Below are 15022 nucleotides of genomic sequence, written 5' to 3' on the forward strand. Positions count from 1 at the left end.
GCCTGCCGAGGGGTTAGGCCTGTGCTGGGGCCAGTGAGGCCGGCATCGGAGCCTGCCGTGAGGCAAGGCCGGTACTGGGGCCTCCGAGGCCAGAATAAGAGCCTGCCGAGGGGCTAGGCCGGTGCTGGGGCCAACGAGGCCGGCATCGGAGCCTGCCTTGAGGCATGACCAGTGCTGGGGCCTCCGAGTCCGGGATTGGAGCCTGCCGAGGGGTTAGGCCGGTGCTGGCCAGCGAGGCCGGCATCGGAGCCTGCCGTGAGGCAAGGTCGGTACTGGGGCCTCCGAGGCCAGGATAAGAGCCTGCCGAGGGGTTAGGCCGGTGCTGGGGTCAGCGAGGCCGGCATCAGAGCCTGCCGTGAGGCAAGGCCGGTACTGGGGCCTCCGAGGCCAGGATAAGAGCCTGCCGAGGGGTTAGGCCGGTGCTGGGGCCAGCGAGGCCTGCATCGGAGCCTGCCTTGAGGCAAGGCCGGTACTGGGGCCTCAAGGCCAGGATAAGAGCCAGCCGAGGGGTTAGGCCGGTGCTGGGGCCAGCAAGGCCGGCATCGGAGCCTGCCATGAGGCATGACCAGTGCTGCGGCCTCCGAGGCCAGGATCGGAGCCTGCCGAGGGCTTAGGCCGGTGCTGGGGCCAGCGAGGCCGGCATCGGAGCCTGCCGTGAGGCAAGGCCGGTATTGGGGCCTCCGAGGCCAGGACAAGAGCCTGCCGAGGGGTTAGGCCGGTGCTGGGGCCAGCGAGGCCGGCATCGGAGCCTGCCTGAGGCAAAGCCGGTACTGGGGCCTCCGAGGCCAGGATAAGAGCCTGCCGAGGGGTTAGGCCGGTTCTGGGGCCAGCGAGGCCGGCATCAGAGCCTGCCTTGAGGCAAGGCCGGTACTGGGGCCTCTGAGACCGGGATCGGAGCCTGATGAGGGGTTAGGCCGCTGCTGGGGCCAGTGAGGCCGGCATCGGAGCCTGCCGTGAGGCAAGGCCGGTACTGGGGCCTCCGAGGCCAGGATAAGAGCCTGCCGAGGGGTTAGGCCGGTGCTGGGGCCAGCGAGGCCGGCATCGGAGCCTGCCGTGAGGCATGACCAGTGCTGGGGCCTCCATCCGGGATCGGATCCTGTCAAGGGGTTAGGCCGGTGCTGGGGCCAGCGAGGCCGGCATCGGAGCCTGCCTTGATGCATGACCAGTGCTGGGGCCTCCAAATCCGGGATCGGATCCTGTCAAGGGGTTAGGCCGGTGCTGGGGCCAGTGAGGCTGGCATCGGAGTCTGCCTTGAGGCAAGGCCGGTACTGGGGCCTCTGAGGCCGGGATCGGAGCCTGCTGAGGGGTTAGGCCGCTGCTGGGGCCAGTGAGGCCGGCATCGGAGCCTGCCGTGAGGCAAGGCCGGTACTGGGGCCTCCGAGGCCAGGATAAGAGCCTGCCGAGGGGTTAGGCCGGTGCTGGGGCCAGTGAGGCCGGCATCGGAGCCTGCCGTGAGGCAAGGCCGGTACTGGGGCCTCCGAGGCCAGGATAAGAGCCTGCCGAGGGGTTAGGCCGGTGCTGGGGCCAGTGAGGCCGGCATCGGAGCCTGCCATGAGGCAAGGCCGGTACTGGGGCCTCGAGGCCAGGATAAGAGCCTGCCGAGGGGTTAGGCCGGTGCTGGGGCCAGCGAGGCCGGCATCGGAGCCTGCCGTGAGGCAAGGCCGGTACTGGGGCCTCCGAGGCCAGGATAAGAGCCTGCCGAGGGGTTAGGCTGGTGCTGGGGCCAACGAGGCCGGCATCGGAGCCTGCCTTGAGGCATGACCAGTGCTGGGTCCTCCGAGTCCGGGATCGGAGCATGCCGAGGGGTTAGGCCGGTGCTGGGGCCAGCGAGGCCGGCATCGGAACCTTCCATGAGGCAAGGCCGGTACTGGGGCCTCCGAGGCCAGGATAAGAGCCTGCCGAGGGGTTAGGCCGGTGCTGGGGCCAGCGAGGCCAGCATCAGAGCCTGCCTTGAGGCATGACCAGTGCTGGGGCCTCCGAGGCCGGGATCGGAGCCTGCCGAGGAGTTAGGCTGGTGCTGGGGCCAGTGAGGCCGGCATCGGAGCCTGCCTTGAGGCAAGGCCGGTACTGGGGCCTCCAAATCCGTGATCAGAGCCTGCCAAGGGGTTAGGCCGGTGCTGGGGCCAGCGAGGCCGGCATCGGAGCCTGTCGTGAGGCAAGGCCGGTACTGCGGCTCTGAGGCCAGGATAAGAGCCTGCCGAGGGGTTAGGCCGGTGCTGGGGCCAGCGAGGCCGGCATCGGAGCCTGCCTTGAGGCATGACCAGTGCGGGGGCCTCCGAGGCCGGGATCGGTGCCTGCCGAGGGGTTAGGCTGGTGCTGGGGCCAACGAGGCCGGCATTGGAGCCTGCCTTGAGGCTAGGCCGGTGCTGGGGCCTCCGAGGCCGGGATTGGAATCCTGCCAAGGGGTTAGACCGGTGCAGGGACCAATGGCCAGCATCGGAGTCTGGCGTGAGGCAAGTTCACTCCTGCGGCCTCCAAGGTCGGGACCAAAGCCAGCTTAGGGGTTAGACCGGTTCAGGGGCCAGCGAGACCAGAACTGGGGCCTCCCATGAGGCAAGGCCGCTGCTTGAGCCAGCGAGATCTGGATCAGTCCACTGAGTAGCCAGGCCACTACTGGGACCATCAAGAGTGGGATTGGTACTTGCAACGCAGCATGCACAGAGAAATATCGCAGAAAATATAAATCAGATGCTTCTCTTAATCAGCAATAACTAGGAGGAAAAGGGCAACAGGAAGAGGTTGAGCTATAGAAAGGGCCCTATAGTGAAGCAACTAATGTGACCAATCAGAGGGTATGTAATACTGGAGGATGGAGCCTCTTTAAAACGCAGGAGGTACATAAACAAATGTATCAAAGTAAATCACCAAAGAAGTGTGGGATGGAGGGAGGGGGAGGGAATGGGATGGGGGCTGGAGGAGGGCTAATTGGATGATGTGTGCTTGTATATCCTCTCAAGTCTTGTACTCCAATGTGATTGATATATGACTACAATGCACCAATTTAAAAAATAAATTAATTAAAAAAATAAAAAAATAATAAAATAAAATAAAATAAAATGATATACAACCAAAAAAAAAAACATTTTCAATATGAATGGATTGATAAGGCTATTGAAAAGCCACATTAAGAAAATCATACACTATGTGCAAGTAGGGTCCATCCCAGGGATGCAAGGCTGGTTCAACATAACAAAAATCAATCCATGTAATTCATCACATAAACAGAATCAAAGACAAAATCCACATGATCATTTCAATAGACACTAAAAAAAGCATTCAATAAAATTCAACATCCATTTATGATAAAAGCACTGCAGAAAATTGGAATAGAAGGAATATACCTCAATATCATAAAGGCAATATATAATAAGCCCACAGCGAACATCATATTAAACAATGAAAAACTGCAAGAATTTCCCCTAAAAACAGGAACAAGACAAAGATGTGCATTATTACCACTTCTTTTCAGTATAATACTTGAGATTTTTCCTAAATCAATAAGGCAAGAGAAGGAAATCAAAGGAGTACAAACAGGAAAAGAAGAACTAAAAGTATAGAAGACAAAACAAACTCAACCAAAAAGCTTATAGAACTGATCAACAAATTTGGAAAATAGTCTGGATACAAAATTTATTTTAAAAATCAGAAGCTAGCCGGGAGTGGTGGCACACGCTTGTAATCCCAGCATTCTGAAGTCTGAGATAGGAGGATTGTGGTATGCGGACAGCCTCAGCTATTTAGTGAGGTTCTATGCAACTCAATGAGACCCTGTTTCAAAATAGAGAATAAATAATTAGGGCTGAGGATGCCTCTGGGAGGTAGAATGTCCCTGGGTTCTAGCCATAGTACCCCCCACCCCGCAAAAAAAAAAAAATCAGAAGATTTCCTATATGCCAACCATAAATCCTCTGAAAAATAAGTTCAGAAAACACTTCAACTCAGAATATTCCCCCCCAAAATATTTAGTAATAAACATAACCAAGACAGTAAAAGACCTTTAAAAAAATTATAAACCATTGTAAAAAAAATTGAAGACAATAGGAGATGGAAAGATCTCTCATGCTCTTAGATAGGCAAAATAAATATCATCAAAATGGCTATTCTTCCAAAAGGGATCAACAGATTCAATAGCATACTCATTAAATTGCCAAGATCTTTTCTCACAGACAGAAAAATCAGTCTGTAAGTTTATTTGGAACAACTAAAAACCCAGAATACTTTAAGTAGTTCTCAGTAACAAAAATCATGCAGGAAGTATCACAATACATGACTTCAAACTATACTACAAAGCCATAGTAATAAAAACAACATAGTATTGGTACAAAACAGACACATAAACCAATAGAGCAGAATAGAAGACTCAGAAACAAATTTGCACACCTAAGCCAATTGATTTTTGACAAAGGGGCCAAAAATATCCAATGGAAAATACAAACCTCTTCAACAAATGGTGTTGGCAAAACTGGTTGACAAAAATCGAGATAAACTCCACTTTCTCACCCTGCACAAGAGTCAATTCAAGATAAATCAAAGACATGGAAATCAGAGCAGAGAGTTTGTAGTTCTGTGAAGAGGGCAGTGGTCCCACATTTCAACATATAGGCACAGGTAAAAACTTTCTCAACAATTTCCCCAAAGCACCAAAAGTTAAAAAAATGATAAAAATGTGGGGTTGCATTAAACTGAAAAGCTTCTGTACAACAAAGGATACTCTCAAGAACTTCAACAGAGTACCCCCAGAATGGGAGAAAAAATTTTGCACACTATTCCTCCAATAGAAGACTAATATGTAGATTGTACAGAGAACTCAGGAAACTCAGCACTAAGAAAACGAATGACCCAATCAAAAATGTGCAAATAAACTAAATAGATACTTCACAAAAGAAGAAATTCAAATGGTCAATAAATGTATTTTAAAAAGTCAACATCATTAGCAATCAGAGAGATAAAAATCAAAACCACCCTGGGATTTCACCTAATTCCAATTAAAATGACAATCATTCAAAATACATACAAGAAATGCTGCCTAGGATGTGAAGTAGGGAATCTAATACATTGTTGGTGGGATTACAAATTTGCACAACCACTTAGAAAACAGTATGGAGGACCTTCAGAAGAAGAGTAATGAGCCTGCTATATGATCCAGCAATATCACTTCTGGATGTCTATCCAAGAGAATGGAAACTAAACTACCAAACTAATGTATCTATGTTCATATCAGTACAATTCACAATTGCCAAACTATGGAACCAGCCAAGATATCCATCAACAAAAGAATGGATTAGAAAACTATGGGATGCATACACAATAAAAATTTACTCAGCCATAAAGAAGAACAAAATTATGTCATTTGTGAGGAAATGGATGGAACTGAAGAACATAATGCTAAGTAAAATTAGTCAATAACAAAAAGTAAAAAATCAGATGCTCTCCCTAATATGTAGAAGCTAGGGAGGAAAATTGTCATAGGAGAAACTTTGGATGAGGAAGAGGAAGGAGAAAACATAGATGAGTAATAAGATGACCCTACTGAGGGCAATGGGAGGAGAGTAGAGGGATTTTTTTAATGAACATAATGTACATTCACAAACATATCAAATTAAATCAGTAAGACAAACATGAGGAAAGAGGGGAGAGGGAATGGGGATGGAACTGAGGAAGGGCAGAATGAGTAATGTGTGCATGTATGTCTCCACCATCTTGTACTCCATTAAGATATATTACTACAATGCACCAATAAAAAATTAAAAAATAAAATTAGACAAAACAGAAAAGAGAATAGAAAGAGACTTGTACTGTGTGCATGAATAATACTTAAATGAGTACACAGCATCGACTCTGAGGAAGTGAAGGGTAAAAAGTGATGAAGATTAGAAGTATTACATCCAGACATGGGAAAAACATGCTGGTTAAACTTAGAATAGTAGATGGTGAAACATAAATGCTGCATGCATGAAGAACACAAAGTTCAACCTAAGTATTATGGCCTAATAGAGGTTCTTATTTATTTAAATTTGTATTTTAGATTATTGATCATGATTAAAGTCATTATATATTAATTTAACACCAGTAAGTTGAATGCGCAGGATGGAGAGATATGGGAGAGGGGGAAAATCATTATCTATATCTCCTTGGTGTCACAAGAACAAGTAAGACCCTTGTTCTCACTTCTTACACAAGAAGTAAGTCCCATGTGCTTAAAGAATTAAGCACATGCTTTACATTATATCAGGCCTGTGAAAAAACTTTAGCTAAGGTATTGGAAATGCTCATGTATATCAGACAGTCCTTTATAATTGATGAGCTATGAGTAGGCAGAGCCAATAGGATGACAGAAGTTCGAAGTAAAGTTAGGTGAAAACAATGCTGATAAGGTATATTTCACATAATACAGTAATATATTTCTTCTTATACTTTTATTGGTGCTTTATAATTTTATGTCAGATAATTAAATATATGAATTACAACTTCATCTATTATTTTCCTAATCTATAAATATCTATTTGTCTGAAATTTCCATATGAGAGTCTCTACTTTTTATTTTTTAAATAGCAAAGTCATGTTATTTTTTTATGGGGATCATATTGAAAAATGACATTCTCTACTTTTTAGAGTCTCTTAATAACTTTACTTTTTAATATCAACATGGTACTTTTTTTCTCTTTTATTGGTGCATTATAATTATACATCTTAATGCAGTACAGCGTGATAGAGGCATACAGGCATTTCCCACCACACTCCCTCTCCCTCCCCACCCTTCTTTGCTCAGCAGTTCCTGGCTTAGATGGATTTGTGCATGCACACCACAACCATTAAGGTGTTTCCCTCTTCAAGTCTTCCTCCTTTCTCCAATCTACGTATGACCCCTCCTTCATCACTCCACTAAGGTATCTCCTTTGTTCTCTTGACAAATATGTTTCTAGTACTTTATATTTCCAATATTTAGAACCTACATGCAGTTCTTAATATATTCAAAACTTTATTTGGCCCATGTTTTTAGAATATTTCAAATTCTCTTTTAATTTATGTGATGTTTTGTATAGAATTAATAAAGATGCATTAGAAGTCAAAACAGAAACTACAGACCAGATATAAGAAATGATCTTTTAATTTTTGCTATAATCTTAAATTATAATCCTATACTAAATTTATGCAATAATATATACATTATAAAATTAAATAAAATTAAAACTGAGTCATTGTATGATGTACAGTGGGTATTAATACAAATATAGATTTGCATACCTTTGTTGTTATCCATTCCTCCTACTGCATACAGAGTTCCAACTGTGGATTTTCTGGGTTTAGTTCTTGGACTTTGCATTAAGGTTCTTCTTTCTGGCAATAGGTGATATTTCATTGCTTCCAGAATCAGCTTTTGACATTCCAGATCATTCTTAAACAGTGCATGGTTTTCAAGGTCAGCTAATATCTGTGAATAGTACACAATCCCTGTTAATAATTTTCATGACTCTCTTTGGTTTTTTATTGGTGCATTATAATAAAAAATAACAGCAGGATTTGTCATCACGTATTTTGTTTTTATTATATTTATTTATTTATTTATTTATTTATTTATTTATTTATTTATTTATTGGTGGTACTGGGGTTCCTGGAAGCCCTTCTACCTCCGGGCTACATTCTCATGGGCTACACTCCCAGACCTAATTTTTTTTTTTTAATGTGGAAACGGGGTCTCTTAAACCAGTGAGGCTGGCTCAGAACCAGCGTGATCCTCCTGTCTCTGCCTCCCAAGCAGGGGATTACAAGCGTGCGCCACCACGCCTGGCTCATCACATATTTTAACATGAAAATAACAATGAGCATATGACATCAGTAATTAAGATTAGGATCTTAATATCTATGATATTATTCTTATATTGTGAGGCTACAGAGTGTAAGAGTTATTTATCTTGACAAACCAACACAAGTAAAATGCATATGTTCCAAGAAAAATGGGGTATATATTATTTTTACTCATCATTATTTATTATTATTTTACTACATATAGACATGAAATTTTAAAATTAACTTTTCATTCTTTTATTAAGTTGTTTATAAATTCAGTTCAGTTGCTTATATTGGTTTCACTCCCTATATTTCTATGCAAGCAAGTATTTGAAAATTTGTTCATTGAGCAAAGTCATAGTTTCTGATAGTGAAAACTAGGATGTTTTACGCCCCAAATCCTTCAACTAGGGCATAAACATATACTCAGTTATAAACATATTCTTTCTTTTGCTATAACAAGTTTTCACCTCTGTAAATCTTTTGTGTACATTGTATGTGTTTGTGTGTGTCTATGTGTGTGTGTGTGTGTGTGTTTGTGTGTGTGTGTGTGTGTGTGTGTGTGTGTGTGTGTGTGTGTTACTAGGGATTGAACCCAGAAGCATCCTAACTCTAAGATACACTACCACCCTTTTTTTTAAGATTTATAATTTTTTTCCTTTTTTAAAATTTTTTATTGGTTCTCTGTATTCATACATCATAGTGGGATACAAAAAAACTTTTGTAGACATACATGCACACATCGCCCAGTCAGCCCCCACCCAATCCCCACCCCATTCCCTCCCCATCCCTCCTTCCCATGCTTGGCTTTATTTCTTATCTTGAAACAGTCTTGCTAGGTTGTAGAGTGTCTCTAAATTGCTGAAACTGTCCTTGAACCTGCAAATCTTTCTCTCTCAGCTTTTTGAGTACTGAAATTACAGGCATGTACTACCATGCCAAGGTGTGTACATCTTTTGAGCACATTCAAAGCTTCATTTTTCTCTTCTTATCTACCTTTTTGTATTTTTTCCTTGACTCTTACATTCTTAATATGCACAAAATTTAATATTTATTCACTGAGTTTGTTAAACATTGATTTAGAAAACACAACACATCTGTATACAAATATTTATTGTTTGAATAAATCAATTTATGATGGCAAAATGTAATTACATAATCTAACAGTATAATTTTAGCCTTAAATTAATTTATTTGTCCTATATAAATTAGGATAGTATGAAATATTTATTTCATATAATTCTTGGTAAAGACACCTGACATAATATAAAAACACATAGAATCCTCATATATAAAATTAGGTCTTAAAGTTAAATAAGGAGTAGTGTAATTGTAATATGTTATTACTTTGGAATTATCTGAACGAATATTTTGACTAAATTCTTGACTCTATTTCCTTGTGATGCAGGGTAGAGGACCTGGAAACAGGAGGTATTTAAAAGTCATTTGCATCAGCTTCTGTGAGGTGGGGGAGATGAGCAGGGAGTTGAAAGACCCTTGGACATTGAAACTCAGGGACCACCTCCGCACAAAATAAAAATTTAAATTAGGATTAAAACTGATCAAAAGGCATTGGTTCCCTAAGGCCTTATTCTGACCAATCATAAAAGGACAAAAGGGGAACCTCAATAAGGTTTGATAGCCCACTTCCCAAGAGCTTCAGTGGTTACTCTCTTTCAGGAATCCCTTGCCCCTTTGGGAGGAGCTTCTTTTCTTATTCCCTGACTTAAATTTTCATATTTCTATGCCCTTCATGAGTCATTGGAATTTATTGAAATCCACTGGAAAAGAACCCAATAAAAGAAAGCACCCCATATCATTTTCTTATATGCTAAAACTTTTGTTACCTTCCTACTTACTTTTATTTGAAATATTAAATAAAAAGTGTTATAAATAATATGGGAAGTCTCCAATGAAGTTTTTTTTTAAAAAGAACTACTATTGTAATATCTTAGGAACTTTTTAAAAAGCATTTTAATAATCAAAGAGAATGTTTGTTTATAACATAAATTTTTAAATATTTTTTCTTGCATCTCAGACATTTACCCTCATTAGAAAGAAAAATAGGTTTTCTTTGGTTAATTTATATACTTGTATGTGAATAAGTTTATGTATATACAAATACAAATACAAATACAAATTCTATTTTGGCAATTATAGCATAATTTATATTACAAATGAAAAGCCCCTGAGACTTTCTAAATATTCTAACTATATTCATGTTTATACATTTAAAATAAGCTAGGCATGGCGGCACAGGCTTTTAATCCCAGCATTAGGGAGATTGAGATGGGAGGATTGTGGTTCTCAGACAACCTCAGATACTTAGTGAGGTCCTTTGCAACTTGGTGAGACCCTGTTTTAAATTAAAAAATTAAAAAAATAGGGTTGGGTTATATAGCTTGGAGGTAGAAACCCCTTGGTTCCATTTCCAGTATCACACTCAATGAAATAATCATCAAGTGCATCCTTATAACTTAATTATATACTTCAACTGAAAAGAATATCATTTCATTAACAAAAATAATATTTCAGAATACCTTATCTTCTGAAAAGAATATCATAAAAATTAGTCCTGGAATTTAAGTTGAAAAAAGCATACAGTACTGCTGATAATTAATATTATATGACTTATAGGATGCCAGTCTTTAGATCCATGTTTTGAACCAAAGAGAAATAAGTTGATCTTTAGTTGTTAGAAACATTTCACCCAAACATCTAAAGATAAAAATTTTCTGAAATTTTCTATAATCAAATAGTATTGTAAAGAGATAGTATATACATACAAGACCCATAGATCAAATAGAGAAATATAAAATGTGAAAGACCAAATTGAAAGATAATAGACTGATTAAACTAACAGAGGGAATCTAGAAACAGCAAACTATCCAAAATACACTATGGGTCTTTATGAATGCATCCAACCAGTTGTACAGAGAGACTTTATAGATTTGCTGAAAAGGCAGGTATAAAGCTAGGGCCTATGGAAATGGTATGCTGAAAGAAAGATGGGTAAAGGGAGGTTGAAAATTTTGCATAGAAACAACAACAAAAAAAAAACCAGTGTGATTTGGGCAGTTCAGCCCAATTGAAGAACCAAGGAAAAAAGGGCCTGGTGGTGGTGACCAGAATTAGGGCAGGACTAGTGGCGATGATTGAAGAGGCCATGACAACTTTTCCTGATGATAGTTGATTTGGGTACTCAGGTAAGGCTGGATTTGTGGGAAAATAAAGGAGTCATGGGGTCTTTCCCCCAAATTTCAAAGGAAGATTAGAGAAGCCAGGCAATTTGTGGGAGGGTCAGAATCCCTTCAAGGCGACCCAACTATGGCAACTTGTAAAGCTTTGAGGGTGAAGCCAATATGTAAAGCTGGGAAATATTTTCTTTCATTAATAAAAATAAACTGATATTTAGAAATGCCAGAAACATGGAATATATTTCAAGGCTGAAAGCTGCTAGTAATAAAGCCAGGCTGGAAGAGCTTGTACACTGCCATTGCAATCAACCAGGCCACAGAGGTGGAGCAGTTAAGGCACATCAGGGATCACATCCTACTACCATGTGCCGCAGATGTCACAAAGGGAGCTGCAGGAGGAAATGCTTGCTCTGCTGGATTTTGATGTTATTTTTGTCCCATTCCTTTCTTCTATGGTGCTACTTCTCCCTTTTGGAACACGCATGTTTACTCTGTACCATTGTATATTGGATCCATGTAACTTTCTTTTGTTATTTTTTTTTCTTTTTCAGGAGCTCACAGACAAGATTTTACCTTGGTTCTCAAATAAGACTTTGGACCTTGGGACTTTTATGATATGCTGGAACTGATGAGACTTTGTGAGCTCTTGGAGATGAATTAAATGCATTTTTTTTATTCTGAACTGGGCATAAGTTCTTCAGGGGCCAGGAATAGAATGTTATGATCAGGTATAAAATGTTCCCTGAAGATCTCAGGGTTGATATAATTAAGTCATGAGTGTTGGAATCCCATCAATGGATACATTCCTTGCAATATATTTATCTGGATGGTTACCTAAGCTGGTGGGGTAGAGCTAAAGAAAGTGGACCCCTGGGGGTATGGCCTTAGGAATTATGCTTATTTCTTTGAATCCCCTTGTTTTCTTATTCTCTTGCTTCAGAACTCCATGGTGTGAGAGCAAATCCTCTCTCTCTCTCTCTCTCTCTCTCTCTCTCTCTCTCTCTCTTTGCTTTCTGCCATCCTGCCCTGAGATCAATAAAGACTGGCCTCACATGGACTGAACCCAGAATCTCCAAGAAACTGTGAGCAAATAAATCTTCTTTTCTCTAAACTGTGTGGTCAGTTGCATTGCATTATCAGTGAGAATAATGACCAAGACTATCACCTTTCAGTCAGTGTTATTTGGAAACCTAACATTGAAAACATTTGAATAATGGAAAACCTTTCAAAACTATCATAAAATAATATCACTAAGGAAGCTTAAGTTTTAGCAAAATACCTATATTGTTGGCTGTTACAAATATAAAAATATCCATATATAAACAATTCCTTAAAAAGTACCGTATTAATGAAAACATAATTTCAAATGTAAGGTAACAGAGTCTATACAAAGCATAATAATTACATCTATACCTTTCATCTCATCATGGAGATTCATAGATAAATGGACTGCAATATTGAGAAAACACTTCAATAAATATAAATTTAAACTTGTCATAAGCCAAATAAAGTATCAAAACTTCTAACACTATACCCTTGGGCTATCAGAGTATGCAAACATTTTGGTGCTCACAACAAACTGACAAAATTTCATATACTTCTTATTATTTCATATCTCAAACTTGTATTTTTCTATTGAGTTTTATGTTAAAAATCAACTCACAGAAATTGAATCTATAAAATAAAACTGATTCATATTAAAAGTGACTGATTCTCTTTAGAGAATTAGAGTCTCATAGTCTTTCAAGTTTTCTACCTTGCTAAAAAAAAATAAGGTGAAAGATAACAATGTTATCTTGTCCCATAAGCTGTAGAGAAAATATTTTTACTCCGATGTCTTATAAATATATCTTATACAAATAAAATATTTTCAAGTATTTGTATTATGAAGTCTCTAGTACTTTACATGGAAAAATTGATCACATTTAATACTAAACAAATCATAAGCCTATTTATCAGTGAGTTTAAGGTGCTGGTAAAAGCAGAATGTGCAGTTATCATTCAACTTCATAGCAAGACAATAGAGTTCATGAGTATCACTGTCTGGTTTCTCAAGGTTAAAAGAAAAAATTCTCATGCTTGGAGAGGTTTTCTGTATGTTTTTCTTCTTTCAGATATTGTCTATACTCAAAGACATAGAGAGAAAAACCTTTTCCTGTCTATCATCAGATATCAATGTTAATATCTTAGAAAAGTTAGTTTGTTCACCAATGCTCACCACACTTCATCAGCAACTCTTCCATTATCTTATGTAGCTGAGGCTGTCAGTGAAACTCGATCCTCCATCGCAGCTTCCCAAATATTGGAATTATAAGGGTGCACCACCCCGCCCAGCCCAAATTATAGTTCTTATTAGGAACACATGAAATTGTTTTTGTGTTGCTATAATTTGTGATTAGCTTTTTTTTTCACTTAGCATACATTTACTGTTCCTTAGTTTGAAAGCTCAGAATTTCTAATGCTGAAATAAATGATTCTGTATTTGGTATGAATATTATTGCCATCTTGACTAACTTTATTTAATCCTCATTGAGTTTTAGACCTTTTATTTATTCTTCAAAATTTAAGGAGTACCTACTTTTGTTCAAGGCACTATAATAAATTCTAGATACCACCAGTGTCACTTGTGATCATTCTATTCAAGCCTACTCTCTTCTCCATCCTTCTAGAATATCTCCCTAATTTATTCATGTTTAGGCTATGTTTAAAAGCATGCATTAGTTTCTTATTTTTAAGTCATTATTCAACATCTTCAGACTAGTATATTAGTCAGCTTTTTTTGTTACTATGACCGAAATATACTTGACAAGCACAATTTGGAGGAGGGAAGATTTACTGGACTCAGGATTTCAGAAGTTCAGTCCATGGTTGGCTGGCTCCAAGGCAGAAACATTATAGGTGTATGTAGTAGGGTAAGATGGAGAGAAAAGCTGTTCAGTGTAAGCAGGAAGAAGGAGATAGAGAGATATAGATAGGGAGAGAGAGAGAGAGAGAGAGAGAGAGAGAGAGAGAGAGAGAGAGAGAAAAGAAGAAGAAGAAGAAGAAGAAGAAGAAGAAGAAGAAGAAGAAGAAGAAGAAGGAGAAGGAGAAGGAGAAGGAGAAGGAGAAGGAGAAGGAGAAGGAGAAGGAGAAGGAGAAGGAGAAGAGGATGACGACGACAACGATGATGATGATGTTGAGGAGGAGGAGGAGGAAAGGGAAGAGAAGGGAAGAGAAGAGAAGAGAAGAGAAGAGAAGAGAAGAGAAGAGAAGAGAAGAGAAGAGAAAAGAAAAGAGAAGCAAGGGACAGATATATCCCTCAAGGCCACACTCCCAACCTTTCTACACAGGAGATCATGTTTTCAACACATCACTTTGTGGGGAGACATTCCAAACTAGTTCTGGCTCATTTCCCATTGTGTTTCTAGATCAACTTTTTACCTTGACAAGATTAGTGTCTTTATTGTCTCCTACATGACTAATTTATTTGTGTTTTTATGTGTCTTTTTTTCCTCTTTTGAATTAACTGACTCCTAGTTAAATATACTTTATTTACCTTATATTTTTAAAGCATTTCTGAAGTTCGAATTCATCTTATTTATAATTGGGTCTCCTTAATTTAAGGCCTTATCTTCTACATTTTTAAATTTAGCATTTAGTACTATATTGTTTACACTTAACAGTCACCAACAGAAGATACATAAATGTGTGCATACATAATATTTATATTTTTAATGTAGCTATCTCACTGATAAATATTAAATATACTTATTTGAATTTTAAAAATGAAATGTGAGAAAATTATCTTTATTATATTCTCTTAAGTAAAGTCTTTATTTTCAAGTGGATAATTAGAAGAGAGTGTATTTGAAAGTACACAGATTTATCATAAGTAATCATTATTTGTGTTCATCCATTCTTTGTCTTTTTCCACAAAAAAAATCTGACTGGCAACCCAGATCATAAAAATCATGAGCTATCTTTGCAGACTCAGTGAACAGTCCAACACAGACTCAAATTCAAAAGAAAGTTAAGTTGTATATTTGTGTTTTTTGAGA

The 15022-nt window shown here is 39.9% G+C and overlaps 1 protein-coding gene across 2 annotated transcripts in view; it reads right to left on the bottom strand.

Annotated features, from left to right (window-relative positions):
* The window catches only part of KLHL1 (kelch like family member 1), a gene marked incomplete at both ends in the record, with an annotated part of 325168 nt that overhangs the window by 101858 nt on the left and 208288 nt on the right, over positions 1-15022 (bottom strand). For both annotated transcript variants that reach the window (XM_080690084.1, XM_080690083.1), the window contains one exon: positions 7246-7432. In XM_080690084.1, the coding sequence (XP_080546210.1) occupies positions 7246-7432 (187 nt within the window). The remainder of the gene's footprint in view (positions 1-7245; positions 7433-15022) is intronic.

This window comes from Muscardinus avellanarius (genome assembly GCF_963383645.1).
Source record: "Muscardinus avellanarius genome assembly, chromosome: 2".
NCBI classification, from domain to species: domain Eukaryota; kingdom Metazoa; phylum Chordata; class Mammalia; order Rodentia; family Gliridae; genus Muscardinus; species Muscardinus avellanarius.